Source organism: Pseudorasbora parva, chromosome 21, assembly GCF_024679245.1.
Source record: "Pseudorasbora parva isolate DD20220531a chromosome 21, ASM2467924v1, whole genome shotgun sequence".
NCBI classification, from domain to species: Eukaryota; Metazoa; Chordata; class Actinopteri; order Cypriniformes; family Gobionidae; genus Pseudorasbora; species Pseudorasbora parva.
Genome location: NC_090192.1, coordinates 38,287,022 through 38,314,635, shown reverse-complemented (window position 1 = coordinate 38,314,635; position 27,614 = coordinate 38,287,022). Strand labels below are relative to the sequence as shown.

At 39.1% G+C, this 27,614-nt stretch overlaps 1 protein-coding gene across 1 annotated transcript in view; it reads left to right on the top strand.

The window, feature by feature from the left end:
* LOC137055553 (uncharacterized) overlaps positions 1-27,614 on the top strand; it is a 67,322-nt gene that overhangs the window by 26,099 nt on the left and 13,609 nt on the right. Inside the window, exons 6-11 of the mRNA XM_067429379.1 lie at positions 3,076-3,261; positions 5,572-5,652; positions 6,005-6,117; positions 6,243-6,301; positions 11,991-12,080; positions 23,532-23,575. Of these exons, the coding sequence (XP_067285480.1) occupies positions 3,076-3,261; positions 5,572-5,652; positions 6,005-6,117; positions 6,243-6,301; positions 11,991-12,080; positions 23,532-23,575 (573 nt within the window). The remainder of the gene's footprint in view (positions 1-3,075; positions 3,262-5,571; positions 5,653-6,004; positions 6,118-6,242; positions 6,302-11,990; positions 12,081-23,531; positions 23,576-27,614) is intronic.

Sequence of the window (27,614 nt, the reverse complement as noted above, 5' to 3'; positions counted from 1 at the left end):
TTTGTAGTAGTAACAGTACATAATTCATAATTACTGATAACTAAACCCGTCACGCTTTATTTTAAGGTGTCCATGTTACAGTCTAATTATACATTTACATACTGATTAATAATAATGAACTACATGTACTTATGATTAGGATGAGGGTTTGGTTTGAGTTGCGTAATTAAGCACAATTCATAGGGTGCGTCTCAATCAGCTCCCTTGTTCAGTAGTAAGGGCACTGATCAGGACATAAGTCAATGGGCTGACTCCCTGATCAGTGTCCTTACTACTGAACTAGGGAGCTGATTGAGACGCACCCATAGTAATTAGCTACTAGAGTAACCGCATGTAGCCTAACACGTGTTACAAGGACACTGTAAAATAAAGTGTTACCCTTTATTTTAAGGTGGATTTTTAAACTAAATGTAAAAAATGTGACACTTCCCGGGTTTCCTTGTATATGAAAGCCTCTAGAAGGATATTTATGTGAAAGACAATTGGGACGTTTTTGCCATAATCGCGTCACCATTAGCACAAGTAATAAGTTGCTGGCGGCAGTTCACTTAACGGCAACCGGTGCCTCTAATGATGATATGATCATCAAGTTATGACAACATGTTTTTACATTGCTTTAAGCCATCAAAATTGGTTAAGCATTTTTATTTTATTTTAATGATTTATGCAAGATTCAAGTCAGTTTAATGCAATTTAAGTTGAAATGACTTGCATTTTAAGTACAATCAACTTAGATGTTTAAGTTAGCAACTTTTCTTTAGTACTTCAATACATTAGTACATTAATCTAAATGCAAAATTAGAATTAATGCCTTGAAAACTTGCCTCAATTTTTTTTATTTAACTTTTTATGGTTTTAGTGGTAGTTTTAGTTAACAGTAATAACTCTGATATAGATTAACCACCTGTTTGTCGTGCTTGTCTCTTTAAGAACGGCTCTGCTTCCAGACATCTTTGTTTGACTTTCACACATTTCTGCCTGTGGTTTGTTTTTCCTGTGGATTTAGCATGAGTCATTGATAAGAAGGGCTGAGATGAGGACTGCTGGCATTCAGCCTCCCACGTTCATTTATGGAAATCGGATCAATAGGTCGCAATAGCAGTTTAACAGAATTACAAAGTGGAAATGATTTCTGACTGTAAAGCTGTTTGTGTTTATTTAGCTTGGTAACCACGGTTTATGCCAAAATCTCACAGATACTACAGTTATACAATAAGCGTTCTGAATATTTTTGCCAGTGGCTAAGGCTATATTGAAGATTGTTTGTTTAACATGTTTTTGGTCACTACATAATTCACACAATTCTATTTGTTATGACTTTATGGTTATATTATTCAAAAATGTGACAATTTTTAACACAGTTTGAAAGAATTTATCATGGTACATTTTAGTAATGGTGGCCTGTATATCTTGTAATGGTGTTTGTGCTTCTTAGGAATGTATACACAGAAAAATAGGGTGTCAAAATTGTACCTTTAGGGGTACAACAGCTTGTCGCTGGGGCAGTACCCTTAAAAGAACATCGTTGTACCTTTTTTACTCTTAAAAGGTGCATATTAGTACCTTTGAGTACAAATGCGTACCTTAAGGTACTACTATGAACCTTTTTGTGGTAAAAATGGTACAAAGCAAGGGTCGGTCCTCGGCCCGATTTTGTTCACCATTTATACTCTTCCCCTTGGCCACATAATCAACATGGGATATCATTTCATTGCTATGCCGATGACACTCAGCTATATATAAAAACCAACCTCACTTCATCTACAGCCTCTCTGTCATCTCTGAGCTCCTGTCTTGAGGATGTGGAGGCATGGATGAAGGCAAACTTACTACAGCTAAATAGCTCCAAAACAGAAGCTATTTTAGTGGGTACACCACACCATGTCCAGTCATCACCTATAAGGCACATCACCTTCTCTGGTCAAAACATTCCAATTTCATCGACAGTCACTAACCTGGGAGTAAGATTTGATGCTCAACTCACATTTGAAGCCCACATACAACCTCTGTGTAAGATCTCCTTCTATCATCTCAGGAACATTGCTAAACTCCGTCCCACACTTGGTCTGTCAGATGCTGAAAAACTTGTCCATGCTTTTATATCATCCAGGCTGGACTACAGCAACGCTCTCTTTTTTGGGATTCCTGGCAAAAGTCTACAAAAATTACAATAAATTCAGAACAGTGCTGCCAGGATCCTAATGAGGATAAGAAAATATGACCATATCACACCCATCCTTCACTCGCTCCACTGGCTCCCTGTTTCACACAGGATTAATTATAAAATCATCTTACCTACCCATCAATGCATCCACAGAAACGCTCCCCCCTACTTAAAAGAACTACTCGTCGCAACACAAAACTCTTCACGCAACCTCCGTTCTGGAAATAAAGCCCTTCTTCAACCATCCACAACTAAGCTCCGCACTATGGGGGATCGAGCCTTCTGCTCAGCCGCACCGCGTCTTTGGAATTCCCTTCCAGAAAACCTAAGGGCTCCTCAAGCCATAGACTCTTTTAAGAAAGAACTAAAAACCTTTCTTTTTAAACAAGCATTTTTTACTTTTTGCTAATTAATTTTTTTTAACCGAAATTTTGTTTTATTTGTTTTGTGTGTAGCACTTTGGGATTGTTTTTAACTATGAAAAGGGCTTTACAAATAAAATAAAATATATTATTATTATTATTATTAAAGTTGTCCTTTTAAGGGTACTACCCCAGCGACAAGCTGTTGTACCCCTAAAGGTATAATTTTGACACCCTGTTTTTCTACATTTAGGACGAAATAGTGATTATTAGTTAATTTTATTTATGTTTTCATCACTTACAAAAAATTGGTGCAATGGTTCTGTGATGGTGTACCGAATAATATGATACTGAATGATTACCATATTCATACACTGGTGTTTACACAGTATTTTAAGTAATGCCACAACCAAAAAAAGGCAGGAAATGTGGTTCAGGATTTGATCAATATTGGAAAAGCATGTTCCCCAGCTCAGCTGTCAGAGATCATAATTCACTTCAGCACAAAAAAAAATGAACTTATTTGTGTGTGTTTGTGTATTTGCTCAGAGAGAAAGCTCCCCGCGTTACCGCAGACCCAGAGTTGGATCAGGAGCTGAGCGAGCGTTTGGGTTTAGGCAGTAATGAAACGCTCAGCAACCGCGCCGACCTGGAGTCTGCCAAACGTCTGGCCAAACGGCTCTTCAACCTCGACGGCTTCCGGAAGTGTGACATTGCACGTCATTTGAGTAAAAAGTGAGTAAATCCTCCTCAATTCTCATGCTTGTATGTCCTGAATGTTCCCTTATGAGGCATATTATCTACTAAATAATAATAATATATATATATAGTACCCATACAAAAAAAAAAGTCTCTGTTTGGATTTTAAAATGGCAATTGCTTAAACGGTTAGTTCACTCAAAAATGAAAAATCTCTCATTAATCACTTACCCTAATGTCGTTGGACACCCGTCAGACCTCCGTTCATCTTCAGACACAGATGAAGATATTAGTGTTGAAATCCGATGGCTCAGAAAGCGACGAGAATAGTTTTTGTGCGCAAAAATAAATAAATAACGACTTGTATAGTGATGGGCCGATTTCAAAATAAAGATTCGTAGGGTTATGAATCAGCGTATCGATTCATGATTCGAGTCATGAATTGATACGCTGATTCATTAAGTTCCAAGGCTTTACACTGTAAAAAATTATTTAGAAAAAAAGTTACCTGGTTGCCTTAAAATTTTGAGTTCATTGAAATTACATTTTTGAGTTAATACAAAGAATTTTTTTTGCGATTCGTCAACCTTTATTAAAATATTATTAAAAGATTTTGTAAGCATATTGTGTAATTTTGTATTGTTTGTAATTTTGTTGTTTTATTTCTGATGACGCAGTGAAACATATCAATCATATCATATTTGTGCTATTTTCATGATTTATCAAAATTTTTTATGTGGTTTAGATACAAAAATATTTTGAGTTTCTATTTATTAAACAAATTTCCTTCATTGTATCAACTCAAATGTTTAATTTCAGTAAACTCAAAATTTTAAGGCAACCAGGTTACTAACTTTTTTAAGTTAAACCAACAAAAACCGACAATAATTTTTTTGAAATTTTTTGAAATAACAGTGTTTTGAAAATGGCCATCATTATATAAGTTGTTATTTTAAAAAAAAATTGCGCACTAAAACTACTCTCATCTCTTCATAAAATGATTGTAGAGCCGCTGTAGTGAGATGGGCTTTGTAACGACGTCTTTAGTGCCTTTATGGGTCTGAGAGAGGAAATGACATTGGTGTCAATGAAGGCCTTTCTGAGCCATCGGATTTCAACACTAATATCTTCATCTGTGTGTGAAGATGAGCGGAGGTCTGACGGGTGTCAAACGACATTAGGGTGAGGTTTTAATGACAGAATTTTCATTTTTAGCAGTTTCAAGACTGGATCCTTAGTCTTGTTTGGCAACATTTCTTCTAACCCTAATTGATGGAGTGTGTATCTTTTCAATTCTTAAACAACAAGCTTTTTTGCAGTCACACCGGTGCCACCAGCACTTTTCCCAACAGATAAGAGCTGCTTTTTATGCTGCATATGAAAACATTAAACGCTAAATGAAAGCAGAATGAAACCGCACTACTCGTTTGAGCTGTTGAGCTCAGAACAGGTTTACTCACGGGACGATCTGGAGCATGTGACACTAGCCACGTTTCCATTACCCTTACAATTGCACAAATTGAAATTGCAAATCGAAAATGCAGCCAATGGAAACTCCAAAAACTCCCATATTCAGCAAAAAAGTTTTTATGCTTGCATTTAGTGTATTAAGCAATGTGTTTGCTGTCAAATTAGTTCATTTTTAATTAATAAAGCATGCCATTATTTTATTAAAAAAGTTATTTATTGTATTTTACTGACAACATATTTTAGTTTGTCTTGTTTGTTGTTAATTTATTAGATCAGATCACATTTTAAGCTGTCTTATGGTCATGTTACTTATGGGGCATGTTGTCACATTTCCATTCTTTCTGGGTAAATCAAGAAAAAAGTATACACTGTATTAATGAAGCAAAACCACATAATTGTACTAGACATGTGAAATTATTGTGGGGAATAATTCATACTCTGAACCCCAAGTGGATTTACACACTGAGAAAGTCAAAAAGCATTCGGTTGTGCCGCGCTCTCCTCTACACTTCTGAATTGTGCACAAACGCAGTATGATGGAAAGTAAACACTTTAATTGAATGCTTGAGCATCTGTTCTTCCTGTGACCTTGTGACGTCTCCGTCTCTCTCTGTCCTGTGCAGGTCTCTGTGCCGCTGTTGGGGTGTTCGTGTTATATAAAGCAGGTTTTATTCTCTGGTTTTGCCTGTATTACTCAGAGCATCTGTACTTTGAGAGCTTTCCTCTCTCTGACAGGTACACCATGGGAATTTCATCCACCGGTGCATCTCTGACAGGCCTCGGACACGTCTGTCACCCTGCCTCCTGCGTCTCCCTTGTTTGTTCTTGCATTGTCATCTTCTTTGATTTGTCTTTTTTATATCTGACTCCTTTTAGCAATGACTTCAGTCGCATGGTAGCAGAAGAATATCTGCGCTACTTCAATTTTACAGGAATGACTTTGGACCAAGCGCTAAGGTCAGCACATTAAATATGCAAATGGTAAATAATTCAGTTTAAAAATACTGGAATCCTATATTTTTATGTTAAATTTGGGAATATATATATATATATATATATATATATATATATATATATATATATATATATATATATATATATATATATATATATATATATATATATATATATGAGTGTGTGTGCATGTATGTGATTTTAAAATAAATAAAATATTCTGGACTCCTGCATGGAATTTTATAATTGTATGTTCACATTTAATTTTAGATTGTATAAACTATATCTATAACAGAGGGTTATTATATTTTCTTCAGCTGTTTGTGTTTTGTTGACTCTCGTTTGTTTATTTCAGGGCATTTCTTATAGAGTTTGCTCTGACGGGCGAGACGCAGGAGAGAGAGCGAATCTTAGCACACTTTTCCCGTCGATATCTTCAGTGTAATTCATCTCTCACACTATCTGAAGGTAAAGCCCTCTCTGTGTGTGTGTGTGTGTGTGTGTGTGTGTGTGTGTGTGTGTGTGTGTGTGTGTGTGTATGCGCTACATATGAAAACTCACTGTACATGAATGTGTCTCGTTCTGTCTCGCAGACGGTGTCCACACGCTGACCTGCGCACTCATGCTGCTCAACACAGACCTGCACGGCCACGTGAGTAAACGCATGGATGAACTCTTTATTATTACTTCAGCTTACAGACGAGTGTAATGGAGGGTGAAAATCTTTGAGCTCAACTACAGTGCAGCTGCCAAGTTTACACACTTTAAATTGCTTGGGTTTCACAAGTCTGAGATCTCTACTTTTCACATTTTTAGAGAGAACCTATATGCTTTTTTACATGTTCTTGAGTGTGTAATGTTGCTATTTGAGCAAGAAAGAGCTCTGTAAGGTAAAAAAAATCCAAAGGGATTTATGCTCTATATTAGTGTGCACTGTTATCTGCCCAAACCTGCCATCTTATATATATTTTTAATATTATCTCCTAATTTGGCAGCAGGTTAATTAGGCTGCTGTCACTTTAAGACCTGACACATGGATCCATTATTACTGTTACATATGCGCTTTCTTTTTTTGTGAACTGTTTACGTTCACTGACTGTGTTTAGGTTAATACATTATTTTGTGTGTATTTGACTGTTTTAGTACAATAAGCAGCTAAAAAGAAGTCCCTTTAGCACTGACAGGCGGCTTTATGTGGTGCACTTCGGGTGTGAGCACAAAATCTGTGGTATTGAGTAGAAGTATACGAAATACGCATAATCCCACACCGAAATTCAAGCCCTGGAACGAGTGAGTGAGGGGAGACGGGTTTGTGTGTTACTCGCAGTCGGAGAGATGAGAGAGAGAGAAAGAGCAGCTGCTATCGCACGTCTATTCTGCGAAAAATGAGTATTGGAAGTGATTTTTTGATTTTTGATGTTGTTGCTCATATTGAGCACAGATATTTCGAGCCTTCAGGTACCTTTGATTATGATTTGGGGGACTTGGATTCCTGGGTTAAACCTTCTGTTAAAATATCCGATCAAATTTGATAAACCAAACAATTCTGAAGTTAAATCTAGTTTTTATTTATTTTGTTTGCTGTGTTAGATTAAAAAAGCCTCATATCTTCTCTGTCGGGATCATCATAATTATTTTTCATTAATAATCAGCAGGATGTGCATTATTTTAACCCTGGTTGTGTCAAAACTTGGGCTGTCACCGTTAACACGTTAATCAATCAATCAATCAACTTTATTTATATCGCGCTTTTACAATGACGATTGTTTCAAAGCAGCTTCACAGTGTCAAACAGGACAACATTGCAAGAAAGTTTAATTTGGAGAGTTTATAGAATTAAAAATGACCAAATAAATACATTTTACTTGTATATTTAGTTGAATAACTTGGATCATAATTGTAGTGTCCCCAAAGTAATGCATGCGATTCATTTAATTTGTTAAAATAATTGAACGCAAATAAATTACAGAATGTAAAGCTGCGTCATTAACATCTTTTTCGTCACACATTAGATGATGTTAGAAGTCGGAAGTTTATCACAATCACACTGAGCGTCTGTAGCAGCTGTAACACTGAAAATCTGAAAACATTAGAAAATAACCCGAAAAATGGCAAACCCAGCAATCTGGGTTTTAAAAAAAATAACCCAGCGAATGGTGCAACTTATGTTTTCAAAATGCAGAATGTGTATAATTGATATTGTAGAACAGAACATAAAACTCTTCAAATAATCATTAATCTAAAAACCCATTTGAAATTCTCCAGAGATCACATTAGCCTTCTGACTTGGCCTACAAATAGACATCATGATTGAACAGCTCTGTATGCTGAGGAATATTATTACAACCAATCATTTTGACCTCCATCTCGGGTTTGTGAAAAAGCACATAATAAAAAGAAAACCCGACAGAAAAGCATTTAATGGAAGCCTATGGGGGAAAGTATTGTGCTTAACCCTTCACAACTGGAAAAGGCGAAGAGATGAATGTCCGGAGGGAGCCGTGATCTGTCCATCACTGCTGCATCAGTTTCCTGCTCAGAGGATATTTAGCATTGCTCCTGTGCCTTTGTTGAAGGGTTTAGGGCCGTCAGCGAACACACAACGCCAGACTCACGGTCGCCATGGTAACAGGTTTATGGTCCTGATGAGAACTGAGCGATTTCAGCTTTCCTGTGATGAAACTCTGCTCTACTGTCCACAATATCAGATTATGTATTCCAGACCCTTTCTACAGCTCCACACATTCATGTATTTCGAGTCTCTATCACACACACACACTCGCGGGTGAATGTAGGACATCCCATGCTGGCTTTAAGAGGTGTAAAATGCTCAAAACATCCTGTTAAAACGCCTGACTCTGACATCTCATCGGAAAAGCAATTGCAAATGTACAAACTTTTTAGACCATAACATGCGTGTAATAGGTTAAATCCGAGGAGGAAATGTCTCCTAGACATATTTCATACCAAAATTAAATAATTTATCAAAAATGTTATTACTCAAATACAGTAAGGGAAATCATCCTGCTTAGATTTAAAAAGAAAAATCTGTAAAAATAAATAAATAAATAAATAAATAAATAAATAAATAAATAAAATAAATTCCCCAAAATTATGATACAAATAATAAATTATTTGTAATGTATGTATTGATTATATACAATTGTTTCTTATTTGCATTCAAATTTAAATGTTAAACTGCCGTTTACAAGGTTTTGATCCGTAAGATTGTTAATATTTTTAGAAGAAGTCTCTTCTCCTCATCAAGGCTGCATTTATTTTATTAAAAATACAAAAGATCTTATAATGTGAAATATCATTAAAATGTAAAATAACTGTTTTCTCTATGTTAAGGGGGGGGGGGGGGTGAAACACTCAGTTTCAGTCAATCTCATGTCAATCTTGAGTACCTATAGAGTAGTATTGCATCCTTCATATCTCCGAAAAGTCTTTAGTTTTATTATATTTATAAAAGAAATATGGGCTGTACCGAGTCTTTCCGGAAAAAAACCGAGCGCCTGGAGGCATATCGAGTGGGCGGAGCTAAAGAATCACAAGCGCGCAAAGCGGTGACGTCCTCAAGCGTGGAGAGGCCCATGGCTATCTCAGCTAATAGATATATGATCCAGAATCATTCGGAGGCTGAAATAAATTGAACAGGAGAAACAGCAACAGCAGGACGTCCGTCTCTGTGGTAAGTTACTGTATTTAGTGGCCTGTCAACATTTGTGTGTCTTTACTCGCAGTTTATGAGGACATGATTCGGTTTATGGACTATTGTATGCGACTAAACCTTAGCAGTAGCAAGCAAAACGGTTTTGCACGTCAGACTAGTGTAACGTTATACAGAGAACAACAATGGAGTCCATTAGCGCATTTGAATGACAAAGCACGCGATCGTGTCGTTTACTGATGTTTGCTCACGTGACGATAGCCGACAGCACAGACATTTGAAGCAGTTTTACTCACCGGCTGCTTCCAAAGCAGGACCGAACCTTTATCGCTGGGACCGCTCCGTCAAAAACACACTTCTTTGGTATGATTTGGTGAAGTCCTGACAGCAGTGACTTGCTGTGCTGAAACGTTGAAGTCGCTTGATGTCACAGATAGGAATAAAGTGGAGCGCGGCGGGAGTGTATGGGCGTGCATTTCCTCTCTCGCTCTAGTCACGCGCGCGCACCCTACCGGGAGAAGAGCCCGTACGGCCCATACAAGGACCTTCCGCTCTATTAACGTCAAGTCGAGCCATCCTCGAAAAAAACTCTCCGAAACTTGAGAGAAACCGGAAGGAGTATTTTTGACACAGAAATACTCCATCAAACGTCCAACATTAGTTTTTGAAACTTTGTCTATGTTTAGGATGGGAATCCAAGTCTTTAACAGTGTAAAAAGCTCAGTATGCATCAAACAGCATTTCACCCCTCACCCCCCCAATATATTTTCAAATGTCATTTATTCCTGTGATCAAAGCTGAATTTTCAGCATCATTACTCCAGTCTTTAGGGTCACATGAGCCTTCACTAATCATTCTCATATAATGATTTGATGCTCAAAAAACATTTCTGAATATTATCAGTGTTGAAAACATGTTGTGTAAAAAAAAAATCAGGATTCTCTGATGGATAGAAAATTCAAAAGAACATCATTTATTTTAAATAGAATCTTTTGTAACATTATAAATGTCTTTACTGTCACTTTTGATCAATTTAATGCATTCTTGCGGAATAACTGTATTAATTTCTTTCTATTCATCAAAGAATCCTGAACAGTTTTCAACACTGATAATAATCATAAATGTTTCTTGAGCAGTGAATCGTCATATCAGAATGATTTCTGAAGGATCATGTGACACTGAAGACTGGAGAAATGATGATAAAAATTCAGCTTTGATCACAGGAATTAATTATATTTGAAAATATGTATTATTTTACATGTTAATAATAGTTCACAATATTACAATTTTTCTGTATCTTCAATAAAACATATGCAGTCTTGGTGAGCATTAGAGACTTCTTTAAAAACATTAAAATCTTACAGGTCAAACAAGTTTGAACAGCAGTGTTTATTACAATGCGCTAAATTGCATTTTATAGGTGCTTAATTGTCAACAATGTCACACTATGTACAGTGTATTCACCAATCTGGCATAACATTATGACCACCTTCCTAATATTGTGTTGGTCCCCCTTTTGCTGCCGAAACAGCCCTGACCTGTCGAGGCATGGACTCTACTAGACCCCTGAAGGTGTACTGTGGTATCTGCCACCCATATGTTAGCAGCAGATCCTTTAAGTCCTGTAAGTTGCGAGGTGGGGCCTCCATGGATCAGACTTGTTTGTTCAGCACATCCCACAGATGCTCGATTGGATTGAGATCTGGGGAATTCGGAGGCCAACGCCTCAACCAGTCAACTGGTTGTTGTGCTCCTCAAACCATTCCTGAACCATAGGTGGAGCGTGTCAAAGTAACATCCACATGGATGTCAGAACTCAAGGTTTCCCAGCAGAACATTGCCCAAAGCATCACACTGCCTCGGCCGGCTCGCCTTCTTCCCATAGTGCATCCTGGGGCTATGTGTTCCCCGGGTAAGCGTTGCACACACACCCAGCCATCCATGTGATGTAAAAGAAAACATGATTCCTCAGACCAGGCCACCTTCTTCCATTGCTCCGTGGTCCAGTTCTGATGCTCACGTGCAACTATTGGCACATTCGGCGGTGGACAGGGGTCAGCATGGGCCCCCTTACTGGTCAGCGGCTATGCCGCCCTATACGCAGCAAACTGAGATGCTCTGTGTAGTCTGACACCTTTCTATCAGAACCAGCATTAACTTCTGGAGCAGTTTGAGCTCCAGTAGCTCGTCTGTTTGGTCGGACCCCACGGGCCAGCCTTCGCTCCCCACGTGCATCAATGAGCCTTGGCCGCCCATGACCCTGTGGCCGGTTCTCCACTGTTCCTTCCTTGGAGCACTTTTGATAGAGACTGACCACTGCAGACCGGGAACAGCCCACAAGAGCTGCAGTTTTGGAGATGCTCTGACCCAGTCGTCTAGCCATCACAATCTGGCCCTTGTCAAACTCACTCAAATCCTTACACTTGCCCATTTTTCCTGCTTCTAACACATCAACTCTGAGGACAAAATGTTCACTTGCTGCCTAATATATCCCACCCACTAACAGGAGCCGTGATGGAGAGAACATCAGTGTTATTCACTTCATAATGTTATGCCTGATCGGTGTGTATATATGCTAAGTGTAAACATGAGTGTAAAAGTGATTTCAATCAGTCATAATGCAGTTGTGTTTATTTATCAGATCTGTGTTGGTCTTTTCTGTTGGCAGAACGTTGGCAAGCGAATGTCCTGCACTCAGTTCCTCGGGAATCTGGAAGGACTTAACAGCGGAAATGATTTTCCTAAAGATATCCTCAAGGTAATGTACTGTATATTGCATAAACAGTTCTTACTAAAGCTGCATTTTAAAATCGTATTGTTTGCATTATTTATTATAGATTGTTAATTGTCCGCAGATTATTTGTTAGAGTTTAATATATGATTGGCAGGTGTGTGTGTGTGTGTGTGTGTGTGTGTGTGTGTGTGTGTGTGTGTGTGTGTGTGTGTGTGTGTGTGTGTGTGTGTGTGTGTGTGTGTGTGCTGGCACAGGTTGATTGTGTAAACAGTTGTGTAAGCATGTGACAGCTGTGCTATAGCGCTCACCGTGCTGTTTGTTATTTGAAGTCAGAGAGTTGTGTGTCCCGGTGGGAAGCGATGACTCTTTAGTAGGTCATTTATTGGTTTATATTATTAGATTAGTGCTGTAATGTCATTGGTAAGAAACTGGGGATGTTTTGCTTCCATTCATTAACCCTGCAGGCACATTCTGAAGCTAATCAGATCAGTTCTTGAGTTAATACTAATGAGCTAAACGAGGTTTAGATTAGTTTTGGGGCCGAGAGCGACTGCGGTGTGTGTTATCTGGCAGGGAGAGGTTTTAAAGCTGCAGCAGGACTCTGATGATGGTCACTTCATTTAAGCAACCATTTGAAGAGGCCATGTCGAAATAAGAAAAAAAAACACTTTCTCATTACGTCAGTACAGTAAATGAATGCGCATATTTAAACAGAAAAATTGAAAATGAATTTCCGTATAAATACTGTCAAAATATACATATACATATAAAAGACAATTAAGACCTAGAGTCATTTAAAGTGCCCCATTATGTTTTTTTTCTTCAATGCAACGGATCGCTTCCTGTACTCCTGCGTTGTAAGTCGCTTTGAATAAAAGCGTTTGAAGTCAGAGAGTTAAAAGCGTAAATGCATAAATGTAAATGCAGTGTGTAATAGAGCTGTTTGTGAATCTAAATGCTCTGCAAAGTTTAAAAGAAAAAAGTATTTTTTTTTTCTCTTAAAAGAAAGAATCGATTCTGACCAATCACAGCAGACTGGGCCCTCTGACCGTGTCAGACTCTTTGAGAAATGAGCTGACGCTGCAATTTATATTGTGAGAAATTTAAAGTGTTTTTGACCTTGGATGCATGTAAACCTGTCGCAGGAGACCTACAGGACAAAACTAGGAACTTTTAAAATAGCACAATAAAGAAACTTTAATTAAAGGTGGGGTAAGTGCTATTTCAAAACTGTTTTACCAAACGGACTCAGGCCGAGTCTATTAACAAACTTGTAGCCAATCAGCAGGTAAGGGGCGTGTCTACTAATGATGATGAGAAGAGCTCAGTGCACTTCATTATTCAAAACACACATGAAGACATTAGCCGAGAACTAATATATGCTGGCTTTTGCTTGAATATGCTCGTGTGTCATGTTCGCTTATTTGTCCATTTGCGATCGTAGTCGCTCACTTCAGTGATGATAAAGACCCGTTCATTTCCACACCGTATAAGCATCTAAATCTCCTCACTGTCTGTTTCAAGATCAGCTCACAAAATGTGTCCCAAAAAGTAAGATACTATACTCTGAGTCCTAATATATGTTTGTTTCCTCTTTTCGTGATCTATATAACTCTAATCCTGTCATAATTTTAATATGTTTGTCGGCTCGTGTTCTATGGAGTTGTTCATGAGAAGTGTTTTTGTGATGGATATTCACTTTTTCATTGGATATTCGATCTGTACACACAAATCCTGCCATAGAGACTGTTTTGGGGGTAGGGGCGTTTGTTGTGGGGATTTGAAATAACAACAACAGTAACCAGAACGCACTTACCCCACCTTTAAAGGAACTGTATGTAAGAAATGTATTTCAATGAATCATAAAATAGCCCTGATATGTCACTAGACATTAAGAAATCATGTTCATTTCAAACACTTATTTCACTGACAACAGTAGTCCGGCCAGGATATTGTCATTTAAAAGTTGTTGTTGCAGCTCAACTGATGTTGATGTTGACATGTTGGTTTTGGCCTGAAGCTCCGCCCTCCATCTATCGACCAATCATGAAGTCAGTAGTGTTTGGGCACCCGGGTTGCCAGATCTGCTCTAGTTACAACAGCTGCAGCTACAAACGTTCCTGCTGATCCTGCAGCCAATCTGGCAACCTCGAGTCAGGGGAGGGGGAGAAGGATACACCTGCAGTACCAGTTTTGGCCACAATCTTACATCCACTTCCTTTAAAGGGGCCATATGAAGTCCACTTCCAATGTTAGTGAACAAAATAATGTAGTATCTCATGGCCATTTTATTCTCTTTCCGACCCTTGTGCTATGTATTTAGAATGGAATATTTCTTACTGCATATGGCCTACTATTTTTAACAGTGCTACGTGAAAGATAGCAGTAATGATAAATGATTCAAATGGAAGTATGCATTGTTGTCATATGACCTCATGAAGTAATATATATATATTTTTTTTCCTTTGTTATTTTTTTATAAATTTTTTCGGACATATTTGTCAGTCAAGAATGAGATGTTATACTTTTTTATCACTTTCGGGTTTATTTTCCACACAGGCAGTGAAAAGTCAGGTTGAACTGTGTGATATGCAAAATGCAATCAGCAAATTTCATGCAGAACGGTTTTATACTATGCACGTTATACATACGGCATACTACAGAAATAGAAAGAGAATTATGATAGTATGCTATTCTGAACAATTGTGTGTTTGTGTTGGTTCCAGTCTAGTTTCCACTGACCCATCACTCAATAATAGGCTCTTTTGCAAAGCTGCATTGCATTGTGACTGAAGAAAAGCCGAGAAAATCCCGTTTTTCATGGCATGAGTCCTTTTTTGAAATCTCAGTGCTCTTATAAAGCCACAGCAGCGAGGTTTCTCTGAAGAGCGGCCTGTGTTTTAGTCTTTATCTTCTGGATGAAAACACTGACTCCTCGTTGGGATAGAAGCAGTTTGAAGAGCGATAGAAGAATGAAAAGACTAGCCAATCCAACGGAGAGTAGATGGATATAACAGTCCGTGCTCTTGCTGTTCATGCCAAGTGCTTTAAAACAGTCTCTATAGCTTTTATGATGACCCCCCCCCCCTCTCTCTCTCTCTCTCTCTCTCTCTCTCTCTCTCTCTCTCTCTCTCTCTCTCTCTCTCTTTTTCTCTTAGTTCTCTTTCCCTCTGGCGATCCTTTTCTCTGTCCCTCGCAACATCAGTTCTCACATTCTTTCCTCCTACTCGTTCTCTTTCTCTCATTTAAACTCAACAGCTGAGCAGGGCAGCTTATATAAGCACATTTCACTCACACATTGTCATATAAAGCAAAGCTGTTATTGTGGGGGGGGGGGGGTAATTATTGCATGAACGGGGTTATTGCCTATTATCAAATGGATTGTTTTGGCTCTGAAAGCTGATTGGATGAGGAACTTTCAAAGACGACACACACACACACACACACACACACACACACACACACACACACACACACACACACACACACACACACACACACACACACACACACACAGCATTTGTGCCACACATCAGAAACTGTCACACATCAGAAAGATTATATATCGAAGCGGCGTGTTGCTAGACACCATTGAAACTTTAAATAGCCTAATCCTTTAACCATGGGTTCTTGTGGCTTGCTTGCTTTAGTTATTTATTTATTTATTTATTATAAAATGTATGAAGTATCATTTTGTATTTTACTATACATTATATTACTATACTATACTATACTATACTATACTATACTATACTATACTATACTATACTATACTATACTGTTTTTTAAATTATATATATATATATATATATATATATATATATATATATATATATATATATTTCAAGTACTAAAATCACTAAAACAAAAAAGACAATAATTGAAAAACTATATAGCCATTTAAATACCAAGAACGAATAATGTATAATGTATGTATTGTATATGTACTTTTTTTATATTCACTAATATTTATTTATTTTATATTTGTATTATTTTATGTGAAATCAATTTAAATAAAATTCAATAAATATAAAATAAACATTGAAATATAATAAATAATATTATAATATTGTGTGTGTGTGTGTGTGTGTGTGTGTGTGTGTGTGTGTGTGTGTTAAATGAAATTAAATAAAATTATGAATTATTAGATAAATAATAATAAATAAAATAATTATAAAAACATAACATTTTTTATAGTATTTTAATATTTTTTGTGTGTTAAATTTAAATAAATGTAAATACAATATATGTGTGTGTGTGCATTTGTGCATATTGACATCTGTCCATAACTTTACCTGTAGCCTATATCCCACCTCAATATCGTATACAATATGAACACAATAAGTACATTGTACTTATTATTTGATGTAAGTACATAAGACTAATATAAAGTGGGACCGTTCCTATTATATTTACAGTGTGTATAATTGGTATGTTATTTTTTTCTTTACACTATAGTGGACCTCTTCAGAGAGTGTTTGTGCACATGTATTTGATCATTTAAAGTAGTTTTATGCTTTGTGTGTTAATATTCAGTCGCATCAGTTGTGAAAAAAAATGAGGTCAAATGCAAAGATTTCGTGCCTGTGTGCCCCGGAGGAGGCATTTATTTAGTGCGGCAGTGAAAGACGATGAATTTGTAACTGCGTCTCTCGCACGTGGGTTGCTTGTGGGCTTTTGCACACGCTGGTGAAGAGTGCTTGAAATGCGTCGTCGTCATGGAGACGGAGGGCGGGAACCGAGGCTGTGGCACTGATAGGGTGGTCACAGGTTGACGGCGACCCATTTTAGTGCAACTCTGTCTGTGTGGTGAGATAACAACAGACGGAGAGTGAAAACAATTAGCTTTCTCCTGTTGAGCAGACTCACTGTACTGAGACTGAGCGGCTAATCGCTGTGTGTCCTGCACCGATGAGCCCAAACTAGACGGATGTGCAGATGACATTCATTCAGTCCCTGCACACTGTGCCACATCATCCCAGTGATAGACCAATATATCATCCAGGACAATTATTGCTCAGAGGTTATCAGAAATAGCCATGCACTTTTTTCATTTGTTGCAGTGAATTTTTGAGTAAAGACCGCAAGGATTCATTCAAGTTGCATCTTATTGCATGTCATATTTTCGAGTTTCCTCCTGAAGCTCTTTGAAACATCTCAAATGGTCCTGGAGAACCTGATCATACGGTTTTGTTCATGAAGCTCCAGTGCTGCGGTCAGTAAAAGGGAAATCAAAAATCATCAGTTCAACTTTTCTTACACAAACAGATAATACAATTTTAGTCTTGGATATTAAATATTTTAATGATACTTTAGGATGTAAAAAAATGCAGATGAATTCTGCTCGGGATATGTTTTGAATATGTATTACAGAAATATAAATAATAAATGAACTATATTTATTACTATATTATGCATATGTAGCTCTAAGTCTAACTGTAGTTATAAGGGTCAAAAGTAAATACATTTATTCTAATTTATACTTTCTTAAGGTATCTAGCAGCAAGATCTTAGCAGCATATCGTTTAAGTCCTGTAAGTTGCGAGGTGGGGCCTCCATGGATCAGACTTGTTTGTTCAGCACATCCCACAGATGCTCGATTGGATTGAGATCTGGGGAATTTGGAGGTCAAGTCAACACCTCAAACTCTTTGTTGACCCTGACTGGTCTGCGGCTACGCAGCCACATATGCCACAAACTGTAGTGCACTGTGTATACTGACACCTTTCTATCAGAACTAGCATTAACTTGAGTTATTCAGCCTTCGCTCCCCACGTGCATCAATGAGCCTTGGCCGCCCATGACCCTGTGGCCGGTTCTCCACTGTTCCTTCCTTGGAGCACTTTTGATAGAGACTGACCACTGCAGACCGGGAACAGCCCACAAGAGCTGCAGTTTTGGAGATGCTCTGACCCAGTCGTCTAGCCGTCACAATCTGGCCCTTGTCAAACTCGCTCAAATCCTCACGCTTACCCATTTTTCCTGCTTCTAACACATCAACTCTGAGAACAAAATGTTCACTTGCTGCCTAATATATCCCACCCACTAACAGGAGCCGTGATGAAGAGATCATCAGTGTTATTCATGTCACCTGTCAGTGGTCATAATATAATGCTTGATCCGTGTCTATATATATATGTGTGTGTGTGTGTGTTATATTTAGAGTGTAGGTGTATTTATAGCTTTGTATAAGGGCCAAACATAAACTAAATTTATTAAAACCTTTCAAGAAGGTCATACTGTATTTCACTCCAAAAGAAACTTTGCTGTAATGCCAAAAAATTAAAATTAATACATATAATTAGATTTTTTCTTTCTTTTGATGTTGGTGTGAAATGTGATCTGGATGTGTTTTAATAAGCATGCCTCGTCTTGTCTCAGTGCTTTTTTTTTATAGACTATGATTTTATAGACCATTCACCAGTCACACTTGTAGTTTTATGATGTTCTTTTGTGTTCATCTCTCTCCCATAATTCCATAATTCCATGTTCTCTCCCTCTCTATCCCACCTCTGAGGACAAGTGCTGAATGTTAATCAGCATTCAAAGTAAAGCAAGCCGTGTGTGTGTGTGTGTGTGTTTGAGTGTGTTTGAGGGAGCTGGATCGCTGTGATTGGCTGCCTGAAACCTGAGGGGGGGGGGGGGGGGAGAGAGAGAAAGAGAGAATGAGCGAGCGAGAGAGCTTGCAGCCTTCTTCCAGTCTCTCTGAGATTTAGAGACTTTCCATCTGCGGAGCCTGAGAGATAAAACAGAAGGCAGACAGCGAGCGCAGGACGGCGCGAGGCAGTGGGCATTTTCAGATCATACGTGGACACGTACCTGTGAGTCTGCGACGGCTGGAGGGAGACCGCATCCACACACACGGACCAGAAAATCTATCGGATCTATCAGGACAGATGGATCCCAGATGGACTGATAGATAAACGAATGCAGAGAGGAGGGATGCACATCTTTTAAAACCCTTTCTGGGTCGTATATGGAAGACAACACATCCACCTGAATAGACGTCTCATCTGAACCTCAGAAGCAACAGGCTCAGATCCTTCATATCCTCTCAATCTGGGATTGTTTTGCTGATTTTGGGACATCTTTTGGAGCCGGTACAGGTGTGGGGATTCCTGTGTGTTATCAGTCGAGCTATCCGCCTCTGTGTGTGTGAGGGCGGTCCATGTTTTAACCCGGTTTCCGTTCGCCTCATTCCATCTGTCGGATCCTGGCTGTTCTTTCACACTTCTGAAAGCTTTGCTTGCCATCTGTGGCATCACTGTGTGTGTGTGTGTGTGTGTGTGGCACTCACTGGTGCATGGGCAATGTTTAGCTTGTAGAAGTTGGCCCGATGGTGTTCGCAAGCGGCTACTACATGTGTTCAGAGTCCATGAGGGAAATATCGTACAGGATGACTGTAATTTTTATTTTGCTCTAACACACTCTGCTTTCAGTGGTTTCCTCGAGCAGCATCTCACAAACGTAACGTGTGGTGTGTTGAGATTAGTTTGTGAATGTCCTACAGATGCGTTGCTGAACGTGTCATATTGCTTTGATGTTTGAGATTTAGAGATTTTTATGTCATTCTCAAGCCATATTTGACGGTTTAAGTGTGAAGTTTGAGTGAAAGACCGAAAATCTGTGCTGGACTTAACACCGTAACACTTATTTTCCTCATCGAAGCCCTTGGATTAGGTCCTTCATTTGTAAATTGGATTTTCTTTTGGAGTTACCTCATCCCTTTGTGGAAGAAGACATGCTGGGTTTTCTCGTGAGCTTCTCATGTTGAAGATTTCCTGTTGAATAATTTATGAAAACTGGCTTTGAGGTCTAAACCCCACCTGGAGTTAATCATTTCCCATAGTGCACTGCGTTCTCAAGCATGATTGGAGTGAACAGTCTGCACTCGGCCGGACGCTTGCGCTCGCGTTCTCTCTGCTCGGTCCGATACGGGCGAGATTTCCGCATGATGGACCCGTTCCGTTACCCACGAACGCCCCGATCCCGATCGCTCAAACCTCTGGTGTTCCCGGACCTCCTGGGAAAAGCTCAAGATGGACAGAACCACCCGCAGGCCCGCAAGAGGAAGAGGGTAACCCTGTCTCGTATCACTTCCCTACTCATCCGCTCATGATCATCCGTCGTGTTTGCTGCCTCAATGTCCAAAAAAATGACATGGTTGAAACATGTTGTTCTGACACAATTCTGAGTTTGTTTTAAAGGGATAGTTCACCCACAAAATGAAAATTTCGTCATCATTTACTCACCCCCAAGTTGTTTCAAACCTGGATGAGTTTCTTCTGTTAAAGGAGAAATGCATGCATTGTTTTAGTTTGGCTGGGTAGCCGCTAGCTTAGCTTAGCATAATGAATGGAATCCTATGTTTCCAGCTAGCATATCCCGTGTAAAAGTGACCCAAAAAACCCCTACCTAATTACTTCTTGTGGCCTGCGTATTCACAGCGAGTACAAATAGTGATATTTCTGCGCCCAAGTAGCAGTGCTTCGCCTGTGCTTCCCCATAATATAGTCCCAAGTCAATATCTGCCTAGGAAATCGCTGAGTCTGAGGCCCCGTCCACACAGAGATGCGTTTAGCTGTACACGTATACATTTTGTACCGTATCAGCGTTTCGTCCACATGGATCCGGCGTTTTGGAAGCATGAATCCGATATTTTTTTAAACCGGGTCCCAGAGTGGATAAATCTGAAAACGACGATCTTCCGTTTTCGTGTGGACAGCCAATCCGTATATTTTGCAAAACGGTGATGTCATCACACTACGTCCAGCACGGTGAGAGTTAAGGGATACAACTACGGGCACTGGGCATGCGCACATCAATATCGCGCCACACACTGGCCTGGCATAAATACTACATCGTTTTGAGTCGTTTTCATTGCTCCCATGTGGACGCAGATATTTCTTGAAACAAGAAAAAAAGATTGGATACGAAAAGCTCTGGCTTCGTGTGGACGGGGCATTAATCTACATCGCTATTTGTACTCGTTGTGAATATGCAGGCCACAAGTAGTAATTAGGTAGGTTTTTTTTTTAAATTTTTATTACTTTTACTCTGGAAATGCTAGCTGGCAACATAGGATTCCATTCATTATGCTAAGCTAAGCTAGCGGCGACCCTGCCAAACTAAAACAATGCATTCACTGAGACTAAATGTGCCCACATATCTAAATGTAGGAAAGAAGTGGAACAAGCCATATTTCTAAAAACGGTGGAGTGTTCCTTTAAGTGTTTGTAACCAGACAGACGGCACCCATTGGCTTCCATAGTAGGAAAGAAAAAAAAGACTATGGGTGCCGTCAACTCTCCGGTTGCCAAATTTCTTCAAAATAACTTCTTTGGTGTTCAACAGAACAAAGAAACTCATACAGGTCTGGAACAAGTTGACAGTGAGCAAGTGATGACAAAATGTTAATTTTGGGTGAACTATCCTTTTAAAGACCTTACTCATTAAGTGGGAATAGATTCAGATAAACTAAAGGTCTGTGTGTGTGGGGGGGGGGTATGGGTATGTTCACCTTTTAATACTGTGCTTTGAAGGAATAAAGTCAGCATATGCTCAGTTTAGCACAGTACAATCTACACGCTAAATAATGAAAGTTCTTTATTCACACAGAAAAACAGGGTGTCAAAATTGGACCTTTAGGGGTACAACAGCTTGTCGCTGGGGCAGTACCCTTAAAAGGACATCTTTGTACCTTTTTTACTCCTAAAAGTTGCATATTAGTACCTTTGAGTACAAATGCGTACCTTAAGGTACTACTATGAACCAATGGTACAAAGTTGTCCTTTTAAATACTGCCCCAGTGACAAGCTGTTGTACCCCTAAAGGTACAATTTTGACACCCTATTTTTCTGTGTGTTGGCATTGATGGTTCCATAAAGAACCTTTACCATTCCATTCCATAACAGATTCACTGCAAACCCGAACATTCAAATTAATTAAATAGATTAAGTAGTGTATACTCAAAGTTATAGGAAAAAATTCTACTAACTTAATTATTCAAGTTGGTGTAACATGGTCTTCTTTTAGAGTAATTTTAACTAATATTTTTTTATTAAATGTAACTTTTTTGTGAATAAGTAAGCATAACTTAAAAACATAAATTAAATACAACTTAATAGAATTAAGTAATTACATGCTATAAAGTGGAAAAATGATTCTTTTGATGATTTGGGCACTAGGCATAGTTCACCCAAAAACGATAATTCCGTCATGAGTTACTCACCCTCATGTCATTTCATTCATCTTCGCAACACCAATAAAGAGAAAATCTGAGAGATCTTAAAGTTCATAAAGACTAAAATGACTTAAACTAAACTAATCCATATGAGTCGAGTGGTTTAGTCCATATTTTGATATATGAATAAAAGCATATAAAGCAGTCGTGTGAGTATTTAAAGACATTAGTTTCATTTTTTGTGAACTCTCCTTTTTAGAGCTGTTCACTGAAAGGTTCTTTAGGGAACCAAAATTGGTTCTTCTAATGAAGCGCTGCCCTTTATCCGTAAGAACGCAGCTGAAATGAGCATTTGTTGTTTGTTTTGCCTTGAGGGATAGAGAGAGTAAATCTGCACATTAGCCGTTGATGCTGAGGTGTGTGTTTTTCTAGATGAAAGGACATATAGAGTGAATAATATGCTTATTAGAGACCCTCACACATGCATGTTCATCTTACCATCTACAATAGGACACTATAGACTTTTACTCAATCTCATTATCATCCCTAACCCAAAGCAAAACGTAGCATTTTTATAATTTCTAATCGCATTTATTGAACGAATGAGCCATTATCATAGAGGATGTTCTCAGATGGAGGTTAATCTGCTAGCAGGATTCCACAGTGACGCAGGTGTTTTACAACTGACGTCCACACAGACTCGTCATTTACACTAATGATGTTAATTAAGTGCTAACGATCAGTGGGAAACTATGGCCCGAACAGCAGCGTGCAGCCTTCTGTGATTCGGTTTTAGTAATCGCTTTTACTAAAAGAGAAGCTATTAGTTATTTTTTAATATACATATACCCTTTTTTATTTTATATTATGTTTCAATTTTATTTTATACTATATTTCCGCTTTATTCATTTATATTGTGTTTATTTATATTTTTGCGGCTATATATAAACTATAATATGTTTAGAATATAGAGTTAAAAGAATGATTTTACTGATTGTTCATGATTGATAACTTAATCAATAATTATCAGTAAATCATTCATTGTTGTGTTGTTGTGAATTGATGTCCAGAATGACTTTGCAACTCAAATGTGTCTATTTTTAGGGGTTTGTCATCTCTCACGGCCAGATTATGATGCCAGTTACAGCAGAATATATATGATGCAACTCATACGCAGCCTCTGAAACCAAACTCACAGTCATTCACAGCTTAGGTGTGTGTGTGTGTGTGTGTTACTGACTGTATTCTCTCTCTCTCTCTCCCTCTCTCTCTCTCTCTCTCTCTTTCCGCAGGCCCTGTATAACTCTATTAAAAATGAAAAGCTGCAGTGGACAATGTAAGTGTGTTTTCTTCCTGCTTTCACTGATCATAACTGGAAGGTTTTACAGGAGATGCAATGTGCTACTACCAAACTACCCACATAAAAACACGAGGCAACTAATTCTGACCACCCCTACTGAACACATTACCATGGTAACCATAGTTTCCTCCAAAATAGCGCAGTTACTGTCATTATTGTAAAGTCTGTTACTATATACAGTCACAGTATTTGCTCATGCATAAGTTGCGACACCAAGCAGATTCTCATTTGTTTTCAGCGTGTTATTCGAACTGCATATACAATTTCCACGTGATTTTAACGTGCACAAACTAATAAACTTTATGTGATGCATATTTATTAAGCGGGATATGCACTCCAAAAATCCATAGCATAGTTGCAACTATTTGGTTTATAGTTAAATATTTATATTTTCATATCGCTTGGAATCAGCATAAATCTGAACATGAAAGTATGAACATGATTAATATATGGCTGTGGATATACAAGCAATATTTGGTTTGTTAAAAAAGGAGATTAATTAGATGTATTATTGATGAATAATATATAAACCCGGTTATTGAATTTTTAAAACACATTAATTTTATTCGTTTTTATTACAGAAAGCATACCTGTTTATTTATGCATGACTGACAAATATGCATCACAATACGTTTATTAGTTTGTTTATGTTGAAACTGTGTGAGTGAATGGAAATTTTATATGCATTTCAAATACATAATCATAAATCTTATGAGATATTCAGTGCAAGTCTATCAGATTGATATATGTGTCCATTTTATCGTCTGGCAGGCTGAGTGCATGCTTGATGGCTTGGAAAGTAATGTCACTGTTTAATAGTGATGCTTTATAGCTGTAATAATTATGATATGATTGCCATTGTAAATGTTCATGAGGCTGCAATCACGGGGAAAATAGCTCCAAATAGTGAAACAAAAGCAGGTATCAGGCCGTATATGCGGGTTGTTTTCTAGAAACAATAGTGTGTCAGAGCTGGCTATTCTCTCCCTCTATATATTCACACTCGCCAATTAAAAGACCCTGGCTTTCTGAGCGCCGTTGCTATGGTTACGGCTCCATAGATACCGCTGCATAGTTACCGCTCATCTCCGTTCTGTCGATATGAATTCACCACCCTCCCCTCTCTCTCACACACACACACACACTCACACACACACAGAGCGAGCCCTAACCTTGTTCTCATCAACGCGCCCACACACACACACGCCAGAACGCTCTTGAAAGGGTCCCGTTCGCATCCTGAGCAAAGGTGAACCCACAGACTCCTACTGCAGCTCCCAAAATAGCCTTATCCGTCCCTCCCTGAGCTCATGAACAAGAGCGCAGCAGAGAAACGCCGCTTCACCTGAATCCAGTGGCTCAAACTTTCATTCTGGGATCTCGTACATGTGTTCTTTTGCCTTGCAAACTAAAACGTTAGGTTTCTGAGGTGCATTGAACATTATTTATAAATTCGCATCTAGCTGGCTGGCATAGATTTGTTTTTGAATTGTGAGTGACTTGGATACATTGGATCCTTCTGTATTATTTTGCATTTGATTTCTTTATTGTCTAGCAAAAGCCTTAAGAGTTCCTTTCACTGGAACTAAGGGGCCAAACCCAACCCCTGAAAAACAACCCCACACCATAACCCCCTCTCCACCAAACTTTACACTTGGCACAATGCAGTCAGGCAAGTCCCGTTCTCCCGGTGACCGCAAAACCCAGACTCGTCCATCGGCTTGTCAGATGGAGAAGCGTGATTGGTCACTCTAAAGAACACGTCTCCACCGTTCTAGAGCTGCTTTACACCACTGCGTCCCACACTTTGCATTGCACTTGGTAATGTAAGGCTTGGATGAGCTGTTTGGCGATGTAAACCCATTCCATGAAACTCTCTACGCACTGTTCTTGAGATAATCTGAAGACCACACGAAGTTTGGAGGTCTGGAGCTATTGACTTTTTGCAGAAAGTTGGCGACTTCTGCCCACCATGTGCCTCAGCATGTGCTGACCCCGCTGTGGTGTGGCAAGCAGCGTGGCAAGGGACGGCGAGAGCGGCCGGTGACGAGTGGCAATGAGTACCAGCTGCGTGACACACCGGTCTCGTCTCGCGGCCAAGGGACGGGAGCATAAAAGGAGGAGCCAAGGCAGCGGAAGAGGAGAGAGGACCAGGCCCTGGATTTAGGTTATGTTTTGTTATGTGTTTTGCAGGCAGTCGTCCGTGAGGGGCTGCCCGCGGTTTTACTTTCGTTTTGTTTATTTAGTTGTATATTAAAGTTGTTGAACGTTCGCCGGTTCCCGCCTCCTTCCTTCCCATCTAAGATTTATTACACCCGCTCTGTGATTTTATGTGACCTACCACTTCGTTGCAGAGTTTCTGTTGTTCTAAATTGCTTCCACTTCGTTATAATTCTACTAACAGTTGAGCGTGGAATATTTAGTAGTGAGGAAATTTCACGAATGGACTTCTATCACAATCACGGTCCCACGCTTGAGTTCACTGAGCTCCTGAGAGCGACCCATTCTTTCACAAATGTTTGAAGAAGCGTCTGCATGCCTAGTGCTTGAGCTTGATTTTGTTCACCTGTGGCCATGAGGTGATTGGACACCTGAATTCAGTGATTTGGAGGGATGTCCCAATACTTTTGGCAATATAGTGTATCTGTGTTTGTGTGGAGAGCGCACTTACAGCATGACACACAGGCACTAGCGCCAACCCTTGCATTTGCTTTAAATACTCCGTCATCTATGGAAAGTTTGAAATGTCTACTTTTAAATCAACCAATTCAAGTAGAAAACAAATGGGTGTGTTCAGGTGCATTGATGGAGTGTTGCTGTTTTGAGGAACTGAAAACGACAGCGCCATTGACCAACAGAAACCTGGTCTGAAGTCAATAGCGCAGTATTTTTTGTGTTTAGCACATTAATAATATGCGTCTATGAGTGGGGTGCACAACACGCGTGCACTCTGCTTATTACACACACAGGGATGTGCAGCAGCACACAAACATGTTTAAATATTAAAACTTAAAGGATTCCTCCCTGGAGAAGCGTTTAGTGTTTCCACTTGCAAATTCCATCATGTAAATAGCGAATCTGTCATGGTGCGAGCGCAACTGGCTTTTAAAGGGAATGGGAGATGAGACCCTGATTGGATTATTGCACGTTACGCCCAAAACACACCCATGACTCATTAAGAGACGAGGGACAACACTTTTTCGACCATGTTTCTGGTGGCCTGGTTTTTCCCGTAGATTCGAACACGGCCTAAATGCACCCGCACCATGCGCTTCAGACCACGTGCTCAGATCATTAAAGGGGTACTTCAGCGCTGGGAAGATGAATCTGTATTTAAACCGGGTCATCAATGCAGTAGAAATGTGAAATTATTTTTGAATTTGGTGCCTTCTAGACTGAGAAAAGACAGAAAATGTATTTTTGTCCCATGGGGATGAAAGACTACAATTCCCAGAATGCTTCGCTGCCCTGTGAGGCCATTCCCAACACCACCAACTTCATTACTGTGACAGAGTTAGAGACACTACAATTAAAAACTGAACGCGAATAATGAGTGAGTCACCGCGCGAGTCTCACAGCACTGAGCACCAACTGCAGGAGTGATGAGAGCTGAGGTAATTGCGACTACATTCGCGGCATACATTCACAACGCGAGTTCAGTCTGGCACGCGTTTCAGTTCATGCCTTTGCAAGCTTAACTTTCATAGAAATGAATTTGAGAAGTTAAAAGACTTACATTGCTCACCATAGCTCCGTTTAAATGATCCTGTCTGCAAGCTGAGCTCTCCCTGCCAGCTGAGTGTAATCTCCCATCCCCCATGCGCAGATTCAAAACATGCGGAAATAGCTCCCTCTGCTGGCTGTAGTCTTTAGCCTTTGGGCAAACATTCCTCCTATGATGCAAAAATCGTCATTTTGCATCATAGGAGGAATTTTTCCAGAAATAAAATGCATAAATCTCTTGTCTCAGGGAGATATGAGGGGGGAAAGCACAATAATTTGAATATTCTCCAGG